This window comes from Papio anubis, chromosome 17 (genome assembly GCF_008728515.1).
Source record: "Papio anubis isolate 15944 chromosome 17, Panubis1.0, whole genome shotgun sequence".
Taxonomy (NCBI): domain Eukaryota; kingdom Metazoa; phylum Chordata; class Mammalia; order Primates; family Cercopithecidae; genus Papio; species Papio anubis.
This window is the reverse complement of record NC_044992.1, coordinates 72821011-72834678: the sequence shown is the minus strand read 5'-3', so window position 1 is coordinate 72834678 and position 13668 is coordinate 72821011. Positions and strand designations below refer to the sequence as shown.

The 13668-nt window shown below is 61.7% G+C and overlaps 2 protein-coding genes across 9 annotated transcripts; one reads left to right on the top strand and one right to left on the bottom strand.

The window, feature by feature from the left end:
- Positions 1 to 179: 179 nt before the first annotated feature.
- NDUFAF8 (NADH:ubiquinone oxidoreductase complex assembly factor 8) lies at positions 180 to 2213 on the bottom strand. Its single transcript, XM_003913553.3, has 3 exons — positions 2014 to 2213; positions 1783 to 1893; positions 180 to 479 (listed from the first exon to the last, which is right to left on the bottom strand). Exons 1-3 carry the CDS (start codon positions 2095 to 2097, stop codon positions 450 to 452), a joined length of 225 nt encoding a protein of 74 aa, XP_003913602.1. The 5' UTR covers positions 2098 to 2213; the 3' UTR covers positions 180 to 449.
- Positions 2214 to 2343: 130 nt separating this feature from the next.
- TEPSIN (TEPSIN adaptor related protein complex 4 accessory protein) lies at positions 2344 to 13364 on the top strand. 8 transcript variants are annotated; one of them, XM_031657861.1, is made up of 13 exons: positions 2344 to 2460; positions 3970 to 4042; positions 4355 to 4446; positions 4624 to 4717; positions 7648 to 7715; positions 7921 to 7999; positions 8134 to 8205; positions 9103 to 9306; positions 9600 to 9774; positions 9930 to 10043; positions 10145 to 10223; positions 10977 to 11111; positions 12167 to 13364. In XM_031657861.1, exons 1-13 carry the CDS (start codon positions 2413 to 2415, stop codon positions 12713 to 12715), a joined length of 1782 nt encoding a protein of 593 aa, XP_031513721.1. In that variant the 5' UTR covers positions 2344 to 2412; the 3' UTR covers positions 12716 to 13364. The 8 variants fall into 8 exon arrangements, with proteins under 8 accessions (XP_031513721.1, XP_031513720.1, XP_031513722.1 ...); XM_031657860.1 differs by having other exon boundaries at positions 9097 to 9306; XM_009191440.2 differs by having other exon boundaries at positions 2396 to 2796.
- The last annotated feature ends 304 nt before the right edge of the window (positions 13365 to 13668 follow it).

The window sequence follows — 13668 nt, the reverse complement described above, 5'->3', positions numbered from 1 at the left end:
GCTGGGATTACAGGCTTGAGTCACCGCACCCGGCCGAGAATGTTTTAAAATGGGGACCTTGAGGCAGGGTGTCCCCAAGTCCCAGCCCTTCCAGTTTTGGGGGAAAGGCTTTGGGCCCCATTCCACCTCGGAGAGGCCAAGACCCACATGTCACAGTCTGCACACAGTAAGCCCCAGGCTGCCGGACTTAACGGAGTCTTTATCGTGGCTTCCATTACATCTTATTCTAACTCAGATTTACAGACACAACACTGGAAAACCAATTCCTGCTCTACCCACGCCTCAACTTGTTAAGAAGAAGAAACACAGGATCTAACACCCAGGAACGTCACATCTTCGCCATTCCCACTTCCTTTCTGCCCTAGGCATTCAATGTGTGCCACCAGGGGCCATCAGGACGAGGGCACCGCACCCACGGCAGCAGTCAGGTGTGAAGCTCAGAGTCCCTCCTAACAGCCTCGCTCCAGTGTCTTCTTGGCCTGCAAGATAAAGTGTTTTGTCTGAATGGCTTGCTTCCAAGTTAGATATGGCTCAAAAGAAAGCTACCACACTAAATGTCGTGTTCTACGCAAATACCTTACAGAGAACGTGGTGCCGGCATGTGGTGGGGGCTCGACTGGTTGGAGCCTGGGCCCCATGGGCCAGTTCTCTGTGTCACTTGTCCATGGGACAAGGGCCTCATGACACTGTCATGGAACTCACCGCTGCACCCTCCTCTGAGCCCCCACCAGATGCCACACTGGGACCCAAGCTCTCATAAAGGGAAAGTAGGAGCCCCCCAAGTTTTTTTTTTTTTTGAGATGCAGTCTCGCTTTGTCGCCCAGGCTGGAGTACGGTGGCGCAATCTCGGCTCACTACAACCTCCACCTCCCAGGTTCAAGTGATCTTCCACCTCAGCCTCCCAAGTAGCTGGGACTACATCACCAGGCCCGGCTAACTTTTTTTTTTTTTTTTTTTTGTAGAGACGAGGTCTCCGTATGTTGCCCAGGCTGGTCTCAAACTTCTAGGCTGAAGCAATTCACCCACCTCAGCCTCCCAAAGTGGTAGGGTTACAGGCATGCGCCACCATACCCGGCAAAAGTGCAACTTCTGATGAGTTACCCACCCCTGGATCCAAGGCTGCTAGGGCCGGGTAGCTATGAAGGCCATGGAGCTCTTGTTCAACTACCCTTTCTCTGGTCCAAATCTGCGGATTAATAGCTCCCAGTAAACAAGAGTCAGCACTGGCATCACGGCCTACCCCAGATACACTGAGGTGGTACCCAGAGAGGCTGACACTTAGGGAACCAGCCTCAGAATGACTTAAAGCCCCCACGGGCAAGAACCCCTATGGCGCCAGTTGTGAGGGTGGCTGGGGGTGCCCGGCAGGACAGGTGCTGAAGGAATCCACCACTGCAGCTGCACGGGGCGGGCTGCAAGTGAAGGGAGATGAAGACCCGGAAGGTGCTGGGCACTTTCTGGGAGTCCTGTGTTGGGTCGATCCTGGCCTGACACCCCTCGGCGGCAGTGCTAACACGAAAGCTTACGCGTTTTACCAGGCGCTTTAGTGCACACATTTCCCATCCTTTCTGAGGTTGGTGCCAGTCCCGGTTTACAAACACGCAGGGACAAACCCGGGACGGCCGAGGTTTCGCGGGCTCGTCCGTGGCTCGGTGGTTTGGTCAGCCGGCGTCTAAAGTACGCGGCAGGCGCTCAAACCTTGAACCAACGGGAAAGCAAAGGAAAGCTGGGGCCCCCTGGATCTTGGAGGGGAAGGGCTAGGAGGGGCCCGCGCCCACCTACCGCGGCGGCGAAGCAGCTCCGCAGGGCCTCGAACTCCCGCGCGCAGAGGTCCTTGCTCAGGCTGCCGCCTGGGGCCGTGGAGGCCTGCACGCACCTGCCGTACGCCGCGGCCTGCGGAGGGGATGGGCGCGGGTCATGGGGTCCCTTGATCCCGTCACCGCCCTCCCTCCCAGTCACCTCCCCGCGCTGCTCCTCCTGTCCAGCAGCACTGGCCTGCCCGCGGCTCCTCACCTCGGCCCCGCAGGCGGCCAGCCGCTCGGGGAAGGCGCGGAGGCGGCTTCGCACGCGGCCCCACACAGCTCCGTTCACAGACATGAGTGGCTGTTCCCAGCGCCCCTGGGCGCCGTCATCTTAGGTCCAGCCTCTTCCGGTGTCAAACAGCTTGATAGGTCGGCGCTTCCGCCCATAACCTTTCCTGTGCTTCTTAATTGGCCAGAGCCCCTGCAATTGGCTCTTGTCCTAGTCTGTCTGTGCCCTGGGACTTCGGATTGGCCTAGGCTCAAATTGTTTACGAAGCCAACCTCAGGGTCCGCCCCGCCGCGAGGGATTGGCCGGCGGAGCCAGACCCGCGCAGTGATTGGAGAACCCGGGCCTGGCGGAAGCGGGGCAGACCGGGAGGGGACTTGGATCATGGCTGCCGCGCCGCCGCTACGGGACCGCCTGAGCTTTCTACACCGGGTGAGTGAGGGCGGTCCGCCCGGGCCCCGGCCCCACGGCTTCTCTCGAACGCCGCGTTCCCCGGATTCGCCCCGGGCTTGAGCCGTTGACCTTGCGTCTCCGCGCCGGGTAGCTGCTCCCGGCCCCTTCGCCCGCGCCGACGCCCCTGAGCTGCCCGCCCGCCGCGCCGTCCCGGGGCCTCCCAAGCCGGACCCACCGAGCGCAAGGGCGATGGGCACAGCCAGACCCTGGGGGAACGAACAGGCCTCGGCCAGCATTCAGTGGGCTCCGACAGGAGGGAAGGAGCGGCGGACCCAGTGGACGTGGAGCCGCTGTGTCCGTGCTGCCGGCGCCCAGGTGGGCTGGCCGCCCGCCGTCCTCCCTAACGGTGGCTTTTCAGAGGACTCCGGTCCTGGAGAGGCACCCCTGGGTTGCAGAGAACACAGACATTTCGAAGGGACAGGGAAGGACCCACCGTTGTAAGCCCCTCTTAGTAAACGCTCTGAGAAGGAGAGGCCGGGCCAGTTCCCAGATGTCGTCCTGAGCAAACTGCCCTCTTTTGTCAGCCCTCAGCTTTCCTGGGGGGGACCTCAGAGGGGGCTGGGTGGGCCCAGGGCGCGGCCTTGGGCTGCCGGAAGCCACGCTAGGGTTGGTCAAAGCTCTCAGTGCAAGGTTTGGACAGAGTCGTTGTGTACTGCGTTCTGCCGTTGTCAGCTGTCACCTGCAAACCTGTCTAGCTCCCCTTAGGGCTTGGTGGGCAAATAGTGTCAGTGATGTGTGTCCACAGCCTCGGGAAACACTTCAGGTCCACGTTTGCGTGTGTTGTCACTAGATCTCCGCGCTTCCAACTGAAAGGCTTCAGCACCTCACGTGGTCGGTCCCATGCTTGTCCTCTTAAATACTCTTGAACTCTGTTCTGTCCTGAAACTGAATAATGCAAAAATGGGTGGTTCCAGTTTTCATCCCTATAAGCTCTACATCTTTGTGCCAGTAAGTCAGCATGAAGCAAATAAGTACATCTGCTGTTAGCGAACATAAAACACACGACATCGGTCGGTTCTTGGGGAGCGATGGAGCCAGTCAGGCTGAGCGGCTGTCACTCTGCCCATCCGGGCTGTTGGGAGGTGGAACCATTCATAGTCCCCTTCGTGGAAAAGGGCTTGCCTGGGCCTTGTTTGGCTTTGCTAGTCAGTAGGTAGGGACAGGAGAGGTACTTTCAAATAGCCTTACGTGCTGGTAAGTGCAGGGAGGCTGGGGGCTGTGTCCCATCGTAACCCAAGTGGCACAGCTCCTCCGTGGAGAACCGCCACTGATTTGCCTCTTCTCCAAGGCTGTTCATCCCTGACTGTTGACAGAGGACCCTGCTGCAGCCTCCCTGTGGCCAGTAGCACGGTTCTCACCCCTTCCCAGGCCTCTCTCCGGCCATGTCAACAGCGATCGGTGGGCCGTTTCCATCCCCTTTGGAGGGGTGTGGATCCACCCCTGTGGGAGATGGCACCTCATCACAGCGGGGCTCTTGTTCCCTTTCAGCTCCCGATTCTTCTGAAGGGGACATCGGATGATGATGTCCCATGTCCGGGCTACCTGTTTGAGGAGATTGCTAGTATCCTTCCTCGACGTACCGTGTGGGGGAAAGAACAGATGGCAGGGCCCAGAGTGGTGCGAAGGGTTCCCGGGGATTCTGCTGTCCCTAGGGGGATCCGCAGCTCCTTTATCATTGTAGGCAGCCGTGGGTGGGGTCTGAAGGCTGCAGTACTGATGGCACAGGAGACCTGAGAAGTGCTGCGCTCCTGACGGCAGAGCCTGCAGGAGGCGCCTCCAGGGAGCATGGACTGAGAGGTCCCAGGGCCCGGTCTCCCTGCGGCCCGGCGCAGCCTTCACCATCTCGCCCTTCCCTAACCCAAGCGTGCCACAGAAATCTCCCACGAGTCTCCGGGCAGCAGCCAGTGCCTGCTGGAGTACCTCCTGAGCCGCCTACACAGCAGCTCCGGCCACGGGAAGCTCAAGGTGAGCCCCTGGGTGGTCAAGGGTCAGGCCCGAGGCCTGGCCCATGGTGGTGAGGCTAGAGGAGCAGATGAGCGGCCCAGGGTGGCAAGCAGCTCTGTGCCCTTTGGGTGCCCTGGGCCCTGCCCTGGGCGTCCCGTGTCCGGCCCGCCCAGCACTGCTGACCGCCCCACTCCCCAGGTGCTGAAGATCCTGCTCTATCTGTGCAGCCACGGCTCCTCCTCCTTCCTGCTCATCCTCAAGCGCAACTCTGCCTTCATCCAGGAAGCTGCAGGTACAGGGGCTTTGGACAGTGCGGGAGGGTGGCAAATCCTCCGGGCTTGAGAAGGAAGACTTCAGCCAGAGCCCTTGCCTGGGCCTGGTCCCTGTCAAAGCCCCGTGTTGCTGATCCTGGCCCATCCCTGGCCTCTCCACCTGCTGCCCACCCGCACCCCAGCTGGCCGACTCAGCCTCCCCTGACGTGCCCTGCCCCTCCCTCCGCTGGGTCCTCCGTGCCTCCCGTGTGTCCCTGGGCCTTCAGCTGCGTCTGTCCCTGTGCTTGCTGCCCCGGTTGCCATTGTTTGTTTCTTTACGTGCCCCGCGGGTCTTCTCCCTCCATCCCAGTGCCCACACGTAGCAGACTCAGTGCCTGTTCACACGTTCTCCTCAGGCTGTGGGTTCTTGTTCTAGGGCTGCTCCTCAGAGCCCAAGACGGAGAGAAGCCATGGGAGGGCGGGACTGGGAGGCAGGAGAGGCGGGGCCCCGGCCAGTCGGTCTGTCCAGGCAGCAGGTGGGTCTGGGGGAGCCGCCCCGCAGGCTGGGGGCAGTCCCGTGTGCCTCTGCCTAATGAGGACTTGTGGGGGCTTGGCCTGAGATCTTCCATGGGGCTCCAGGTGGTCATTGGGCACACCATGTCTGGACCCCAGCCCAGCCCCTGAGAGGGGAATTCTGGGGAGGGAGACTGAGTCTCTGTCGTGCCGCTGCTTGCTTATGGAGACCCTAAGCGTGTCCATCCACTCGGCTCACCCCAAAACCGGCATCGAAACCAGTGTTGCCCCACTTTGTGACAAGTGGGCATGCAGCTCTAGGTGTCCCTCAGGGGCCAGTGCCCTGGGCCACCATCGACAGTTGTGACACATGACTTAGGCGGTAGATGCCCCTGAAGGAACGGCTGTGTGAGGGTGCTCTCGCCATCCTAATAGAGCTCCTCACAGTTTTGGGGCCAAGGCAGTACCAGCCATTTATCCTCACCATTCAGCGGGTCAGTGGGCCCGGGCTCCCAGGCCACTCCCGTGGCTGTGGTTGGTGCATGTACGTTGTGGCTTCAGTGGTCTCGGGGACACGGCCTGGGGTGGGGGCTGCAGCAGGTGGGGGGATGGGGCATGGCAGGCCCCGAGGATGGGAAAGGCTGTTCTTCAGACCCTGGGTTCTTGTTGGCACTAGAGTCTCTCCTGTGCAGAGGCAGTTGTGGATGATGGCTGTCGCCTGCCGTGCCTGGGCACTGGCCCTGGGCGACGCACAGGCTGTGGGAGGTGTCACGACAGCCCCACGAGGAAGGCGGGTGCCAGATGCTGCACATGAGAGACGGGGCGCCCCCCGCCAGGCGGCGAGTGTGCAGTGAGGGTGGCCCACCCCACGCACGCAGAGCGTCAGAAAGAGGAAAGAAACACAAAACGCAGCTGGCAGTTAAAGACAGGTTTTCTGTTTTTTTGTTTTTTTTTTTTTGAGATGGAGTCTGGGTCTGTCGCCCAGGCTGGAGTGCAGTGGCGCGATCTCAGCTCACTGCAAGCTCCGCCTCCCGGGTTCACGCCATTCTCCTGCCTCAGCCTCCCAAGTAGCTGGGACTACAGGCGCCACCACCTCGCCCGGCTAGTTTTTTGTATTTTTAGTAGAGACGGGGTTTCACCGTGTTAGCCAGGATGGTCTCGATCTCCTGACCTCGTGATCCGCCTGCCTTGGCCTCCCAAAGTGCTGGGATTACAGGCGTGAGCCACCGCGCCCGGCCCAAGACAGGTTTTCTTTAGTTAAAACCTGAGAGGCGCCCCCAGCCGATTGTGGTCAGAAGCCCCTTCTCTTACAGACTAAGCGTGTATTGGTTTTGGGGTGAGGGCTCGTCAGGAGCTCGGAACGTGTGTGTGTGTGGAGAAGTTGGTGGCTGGGGTGGAAGGACGGGAGGTTATCTTGGGACATCTTTCTAGCCCGGAGGTGGGTTTTCTCGAAGCTGGCGTCTTCCCGGCCGGAGGAGGGTTGTCTCGGGCTGGCATGTCTCTGGTCGGGGAGGAGTTTGAAGTGTTTCTGGTTGGAGATGTTATTTGTAGTTTATGGTTGTGCTGACTTTAGCCATTAGGCTGATGCCTTTTGGATTTAGGCGGTTTTGGGTTAAGGTGAACTTTAGAATGAGGGGCTTGTCCAAGACGGTGATGCTCCTGCTCTGTCACAGAGGAGGGCCAGCGCGAGGTGGCAGGTGGGTGCCCTGGGCTCCTGCGGGAAGATGGCAGCTGCTGGGGGTCAGTTTATCCAGCCACTGACTCAGCTTGCGGCTGCCACCCTGGGCCCAGGGACAGCCAGGGGCGTCGTCTGCGAATCACAGGGCCAGCCTGCCAGGGTGGCGACAGGCAGCCAAGGGGCGCGAGTGGATTCATCTGTGACTGAGGCTCTCCAGGGGTTCTCAGAGGCGCGGCTGTCAGCATGAGCCCTGAAAGGATGCCTCGGCTCCAGATGCAGGCTCAGGAGGCTCTGGGGCCGGAAGATTCAAGGACAGAAGTCCCAGTTCACCGTGAGAGGAACTCTCAGGGCACGGGAGCCCGAGGCGGCCGAGACTGAGGATGGGTGGGTCCAGGCGGAGCTTTCAGGCTGTGATAAGAAGGCTGGTGTCTCCCTCCAGGCCCTGGCAGCCTCCGAGGGGTCCCTGGTGCACCTGGGGCAGGGAGAGTGGGCTGCGGGGAGGCCGCACCAGCTCAGGCACCAGGGGTTGCCAGCCCTGGGGGAGGCGAGGTGGTTGTGTGGAGAGAAACTCGCCTCTGTGGGGCATGGGTGGGGGGAGCTGAGGGTCTGCTCTGGTGTGGCCTCTGCGGGGTCCTGGAGGAAGGCGTGCCAGTGGCCGTGACAGAAGGGCCCGGGTGGCAGGAACTTGCCACCCTGGAGTGGGCCCAGTTCACCATGTTCTGCAGGGAGCAGCGGTGCCAGGCTCAGCCCTGCCCCCCACTTGCCTTTTATGTTCTGCAGCTTTTGCGGGGCCCCCAGATCCTCTGCACGGGAACAGCTTGTACCAGAAGGTTCGGGCGGCCGCGCAGGTGAGCCCAGGAGCAGTGTCGCTCTGCGGGGTGCCCTTCCTCCTGTAGAGGGCAGGACTGGGGCCAGGATGTCAGCTGGGGGGTTTGCAGTTCCCCTGCCCGGGACCCCTGCCTCTGGGGGACAGAACACAGCTGATACGAGTGGCAGGGCAAGTACAGGAGGCCCCGGCATGAGGACGCTGAGGGCCTCCGCCTCCCCATGTAGGACTTGGGGAGCACCCTGTTCTCGGACACCGTGTTGCCACTGGCTCCCTCCCAGCCTCTGGGGAACCCGCCTGCCACAGGTAGGTGACTGAGGGGACTGTGTCCAGTCCCGGCACCGGGTTTCTGCCTCCCTGAGTGTCCTCGGCGTCTGTGCCACCCATGGGCAGGGCCGACGGTGGGGGCCGACTTGCCGCTGACAGAGGACCCTCTGCAGGCATGGGCTCCCAGGCCAGGCCGCACAGCACCCTCCAGGGTTTCGGCTACAGCAAGGAACATGGCCGCACGGGTGAGTGGGAAGGGCCTGCATGGGCCCCGGCATCTCAGGGTACAGGAATGAGGAGGGCGGTGGGGGCCGCACCATGCTGCCCCACCTGGTAGCTGCTGCCCCCCGTCCCCTCCCCTACACAGCCTCAGCCCTTCCTGGGGCTGTCCCCACTGCTGCCGTGGGGGTGGGGCAGGTGTGGCCAGGGCTGCTTTACGGACAGGCGAGAGAAACCAGGCCCAGCAAGAAGTCAGGGCTGGGCCCCATGGCAGGGGGAGTCCCACTGCGAGAGGGGCTGAGGGCTGTCCCCTGGCTGTAGTGTGAGTGACTCGGGCAGTCCCGTGTGGGGCTGTTACAAGCTGGGGCAGTGCCAGTGGACAACTACTCGTTAGCGCCAGAAGAACCACAGGTGGCACCACGGCCTGCAGCTGGGACCCAGCCCCCGGCCCAGCTGTGCCCTGCTGCCAGGCCCCGGGCGGTGTCTCGCCGCTCACCGTTAGGCTGTGTCACACCGTCCTGCACGCAGCCCAGGGCTCCTGCTGACACTTTGGTGTGGGGGCACCTTCTACAGGGAGCTCACACGGGAAAGGCCGGCCCCTCCCCAGCCCTGGACACACCTCCCTGAGCCAAGGCCGAGCCCAAGCCCCTTAGGACACCCTCACCCCCAGAGGACAGAGCAGAGGGACGGAGGCATAACTGCTGTGAGCTGGGTGTCCAGGCCACTGGGCGTGGGAACGCCAAAGTGGAGTCCACCGGGAGCTTCCAGAGGGCCTGGGGTCCACCCGGAGGCTTCCCTCCCTGCAGCGTGTACCCCGACCTCCCCAAAGCTGAGCAGGGAGCCCATGCGGGCACCCCGCTCCCAGAGAACGTGGGTGGGGGCCGCACTGGGCGGCCGTCCCATTTCCCTCTCCTCAGGTGCAGGCTCGGCAGGCGAAGCCTTCCTCTCCACCATCCAGAAGGCCGCGGAGGTGGTGGCCAGCGCCATGCGCCCCGGGCCCGAGAGTCCCAGTACCCAGAGGCTCCTGCCGCGGGGTGACACCTACCAGCCTGCCACGATGCCTTCAGCCAGCCACGGTCCCCCAACCCTGGGGAACCCACTCCCCGGGGCTATTCCAGGTCCCCGAGGTATCGAGGCGAGGGCTCCTCCCCTTGGGGTCTGGGTCACTCCTTCCTGTCACCGCTGGGGCTTTGCAGCCATGGAGGCAAATCCCAGGGCCTCCCACACAGCAGGAGGGGACGGGACCCGAGGTGGAAGGAGATGCCCACTGGGGCTGGTGTTTGCTGAAGCTGGAGCCAAGGTGGCCACCCATCCTCAGCTCAGGACTCAGTCCCCAAGGCCTTGGTCCAGGGCCCCGGGAGGTGGGCATGGGGCTGGCCTGAAGCCCTGGGGATCTCACCGGCCATCCTGTTTCCTCCAGCCGTGAGGCATCAGCCTGGGCAGGCCGGAGGGGGCTGGGACGAGCTGGACAGCAGCCCCAGCTCTCAGAATTCCTCCCAGAACAGTGACCTGAGCAGGGTCTCAGACTCGGGCAGTCATTCTGGCAGCGACAGCCATTCAGGGGCCAGCCGGGAGCCGGGCGACCTGGCAGAAAGGTGAGTGGGAGCTGCTGGGTATGCGGGAGTGGTCTCGGAGCCACCACACCACCCCCCTCCCAGCGTGGCTCCTGCTCTCCAGGTTCTCCCCAGGGTGAGGCAGGGGTGGGGGCACGGCCCCAACTCACCCTTGACCTGGCCATTCCCCCTGGCAGGGTCGAGGTGGTAGCCCTGAGTGACTGTCAGCAGGAGCTGAGCTTGGTGAGGACTGTGACTCGGGGACCACGCGCCTTCCTGAGCCGCGAGGAGGCACAGCACTTCATCAAAGCGTGAGTGCGCCTGGACCCGCCCGGCTCTGCCCCAGCCCCAACCCTGGGCGAGGGAGGAGGGGACGGGCCGCACTCGCCACCCAGGTGTCCCCTCTGTGCAGGTGTGGACTGCTCAACTGTGAGGTTGTGCTGCAGCTGCTGACCTGCCACCTGCGTGGGACCAGTGAGTGCACGCAGCTGGTGAGCTGCGCATGCGGGCGGGAGGGCGTAACTGTGTGCACATGCCTGTGTGCAGACGTTCCTGTGTGTGTGTGCGTGTGTGTGCTTGTATGTGTGCACCTGTATGTGAACATTCCTGTGTGTGTGGCTGTGCATGTGCACATGCCTGTGTGTGTGCGTGTCTGTGTGTGTATGCCTGTGCATGTGTGCGTGTGTACATGACTTCATGTGTGTGGTTGTGTATGTATGTGCCTATGTGTGTGTGCGTGCACATGAAAGTGTGGACACGCGTGGGCATGTTGTGGGGGCATGCAGAGGAATGAAGGTAAGGCGAACGGGGCAGCAGGTCATGTGCTTCTCGCTGGGGTCTGTCCAGGAGCCGGGGAGGACATGGCTCTGGTGTTCGGGAGCCGGGGTATAAGGCGGTGAGGACAGGGCTCTGGTGTTCGGGAGCCGGGGTGTAAGGCAGTGAGGACAGGGCTCTGGTGTCTGGGAACTGGGGTGTAGGGGCTCTGGTGTTCGGGAGCCGGGGTATAAGGCGGTGAGGACAGGGCTCTGGTGTTCGGGAGCCGGGGTGTAAGGCAGTGAGGACAGGGCTCTGGTGTCTGGTGTAACTGGCGGTAAGGACAGGGCTCTGGTGGAGCTGTCCCTGGTGCCTCCTGGCACTCTGGTCGTTGAGGAGGAGGGAGAATAGGGAGAGAGATGGCCAGACAGGCCTCCCTGGCATGGACCTGCTGCCCCATGCGTGCTAATGTCCCCTCCCTTCGTCCGCAGAGGGCCCTGTGTGCCATTGCCTCCCTGGGGAGCGCCGACCTCCTTCCCCAGGAGCACATCCTCCTCCGCACCCGGCCGCGGCTGCAGGAGCTCAGCATGGGCAGCCCGGGACCTGTGACCAACAAGGCCACCAAGGTGGGCAGCTGCAGAGTGCCACACACACACCGGGGTCCAAGGGTACAGCAGGACATACACTGCAGTCCACGGCCACCCTGTCCCTGCCCAGCACTTGGTCAGCCCTTCCCGGACCCGCCTCCCGAGTCCCCATCCCGCTGGCAGAGGGAGCAGCAGTGAATCAGGGTCCTCACCTCCCCACTCCCTTCCTGCCTTCCACCCCAACTCCGCAGCACTCACGGGACACTGGCCTCTCTCTACCTGTTCCTGGAAGCCCCCAAACTCCTCTGCCTTAATGTTCCTGCCCTTGTGTCTCGGCTCACACCCACCTCTTCCAGGAAGCCCTCCCTGACTGCACATGCAGTTTGCCACCCGTGGCCCAGCTCATGCTCAGCTCCGGAGGGCAGAAGTGCTTCCATTGATCTCTGTGCACTTGAACACTCCGAACTGCCTGGAGGCTGCTGGAATCACACTGGGAGGCCTCTCTCTGCTACCAGGCCCTGGCACCCTCCCTCTGCCTGTGGACACCCCCAGTTTCTTTCTTCCTGTTTTCTCCCTGGCTGCTGGAAACCCAGGACCTCAGTCACCCATCCCCAAGTCGTCCTTATCTAGCTCACCTTTCAGTCAGAGCGACAAGTGAGCCTGGGGTTTGCACCACCGCAGGCGAACCTCGTAGTGGGGTTTCTAAAACGGGGCATGCTGGAAGAACCCTGCGTCCAACAGTTGGAAACACCCAGATGTGCCGGGCCACGTGTGTTCACTCCCTCCAGCAGTGCCCGGCAGGTTATGACGGGGAGGGTGTCCGTTGGTATAGTAGTGAGTGAAGGAACAAGATTTGAGGTGTGTGTGTGACACCTGCCCCCTGTCGCCAGCACCAGCCCAGCAGCTGCTCTCAGTGGGATGACAACTGGGTGCACTGCTCCAGCCCCCTCCTGGCAGCCGGCGTCCTGCCCAGAACTGGCCCTGCCCTCTGAGTGGAGGGACTGAGGAGGCCCTAGGGAGAGGCGGGCCCTGGTCCCCACAATTTCCAGGGTTGCATAGGAACCTCCCTGGTTCCTCCTTCCTTCCTCTTTCAGATCCTGAGGCACTTTGAGGCCTCCTGTGGGCAGCTGTCCCCTGCCCGGGGCACCTCAGCCGAGCCTGGCCCCACAGCCGCCCTCCCAGGCCCATCTGACCTGCTGACTGATGCTGTGCCTCTTGCTGGGAGCCAACTCTTCCTCCAGCCTCTGAGTTCAACCGCAGTCTCATGCCAGAGCCCTGCTCCCTCATCTGGGATGCCACCCAGCCCTGTGCCCACCCCACCCCCGGATGCCTCCCCCATTCCAGCCCGCGGAGACCCCAGCAAGGCCAAGGCCAGACTGGCAGAAAGCAGGGGGTGGGGACCTGAACAGGTCCTAGGGGGCACAGACAGCCCAAAGAGAGGCCCCAGCAACTGTGCGTGGAGCCGCGACTCCTTGTTTGCTGGTATGGAGCTGGTGGCCTGCCCCCGCCTGGTGGGGGCCGGGGCTGCTGCAGGAGAGTCCTGCCTTGATGCTCCCCAAGCCCCCCAAACATCGTCCCAGAGGACAGCAGTCAAAGAGCCTCCTGGCTCAGAGCCGTCAGCTTTCGCGTTCCTGAACGCCTGACCCGATGGCCTGGCCCTGGAGCCTTCAGCTTCAGCTGCTGCCTGGGGGGCTCTGTGCTTCCTGAGCAGCCTCAACCGTAGCTGCTACAGTCTCCAGGCAACTTGACCTGAGAGGAGGACCCTAGGGCTACCTCAGTTTCCCCCATCTCCTCTGCCAGAGGCTCTGGCTATTTGGACTTGAATTCCTACAAGGGATAGGCAGGTCGCAGGGCCTCAGAAATGTTGATCTCAGGAGTCCCAGGGGGCAGCCCCTGCTTGTCTTGCCCTCAGACATGAGGTTTCTTGTGTGAATATGGAAGCGACTACCAGGTTCTTTATTTCATTTTGATCTCAGCTCCCTCCTTCCCCAGGAGGTCATGAGCAGTAAGCCACCGCCTCCCCATCCCTTCGGGGTGGGCTGGGGGCTGAGGCTGGGTTTGGTGCACGTGGGTTGAGGGTGTCTTGTCCGGGCTGCCTTGTGCCGTCTGGTCTTTGACCATTTCAAGTTTCAGATCCCCACGTGGCCCTTCCCTGGCTCTCACCTGCTCCTTCATGCTGTAATTGCTTCCTGCACATGAAGCCTCTGATTGGAGCCTCTGGTCCATCTCAGAAGAACCTTCTGAGAGCGCTGGGGTTTATGCTTTCTGAATAAACACTACTGTTTACATGAAGCTGGGCCATTTATTTTTCTTCTTTTGTGTATGTGCATTTTAATAAAAATACCGTCAATAAGGGGCACACGCAGAGGACTGCTTTCCTCAAAGTAGGGACAGGCGTTATTCCTAAAACGTGATAGAACTCCCCAGTGGCACTATTCTTGCAGTTAACCTTAATGGCAAGGTTTTAAACTATGAAACTCAGTTTCTTAAATAAATAAGAGACTATGTGGGTTCTCTATTTCTAATTTCAGCAGTTTGTGTCTTCAGGGGATTGGTCCATTTTATATCAGTTGCCGAATTTGTGATTCCGTTTTTT

Excerpts from the sequence above, each read along its gene's own strand:
- NDUFAF8 (XM_003913553.3), bottom strand. The coding sequence starts at position 2,097 with ATGTCTGTGAACGGAGCTGTGTGGGGCCGCGTGCGAAGCCGCCTCCGC. Across the intron at positions 1,894-2,013 it reads TGGCCGCCTGCGGGGCCGAG|GCCGCGGCGTACGGCAGGTG; the intron begins GTGAGGAGCCGC and ends TCCCCTCCGCAG. Across the intron at positions 480-1,782 it reads GGAGCTGCTTCGCCGCCGCG|GCCAAGAAGACACTGGAGCG; the intron begins GTAGGTGGGCGC and ends TTTATCTTGCAG.
- TEPSIN (XM_009191438.2), top strand. The coding sequence starts at position 2,671 with ATGGGCACAGCCAGACCCTGGGGGAACGAACAGGCCTCGGCCAGCATT. Across the intron at positions 2,797-3,969 it reads TCCGTGCTGCCGGCGCCCAG|CTCCCGATTCTTCTGAAGGG; the intron begins GTGGGCTGGCCG and ends GTTCCCTTTCAG. Across the intron at positions 7,716-7,920 it reads AGGTTCGGGCGGCCGCGCAG|GACTTGGGGAGCACCCTGTT; the intron begins GTGAGCCCAGGA and ends CTCCCCATGTAG.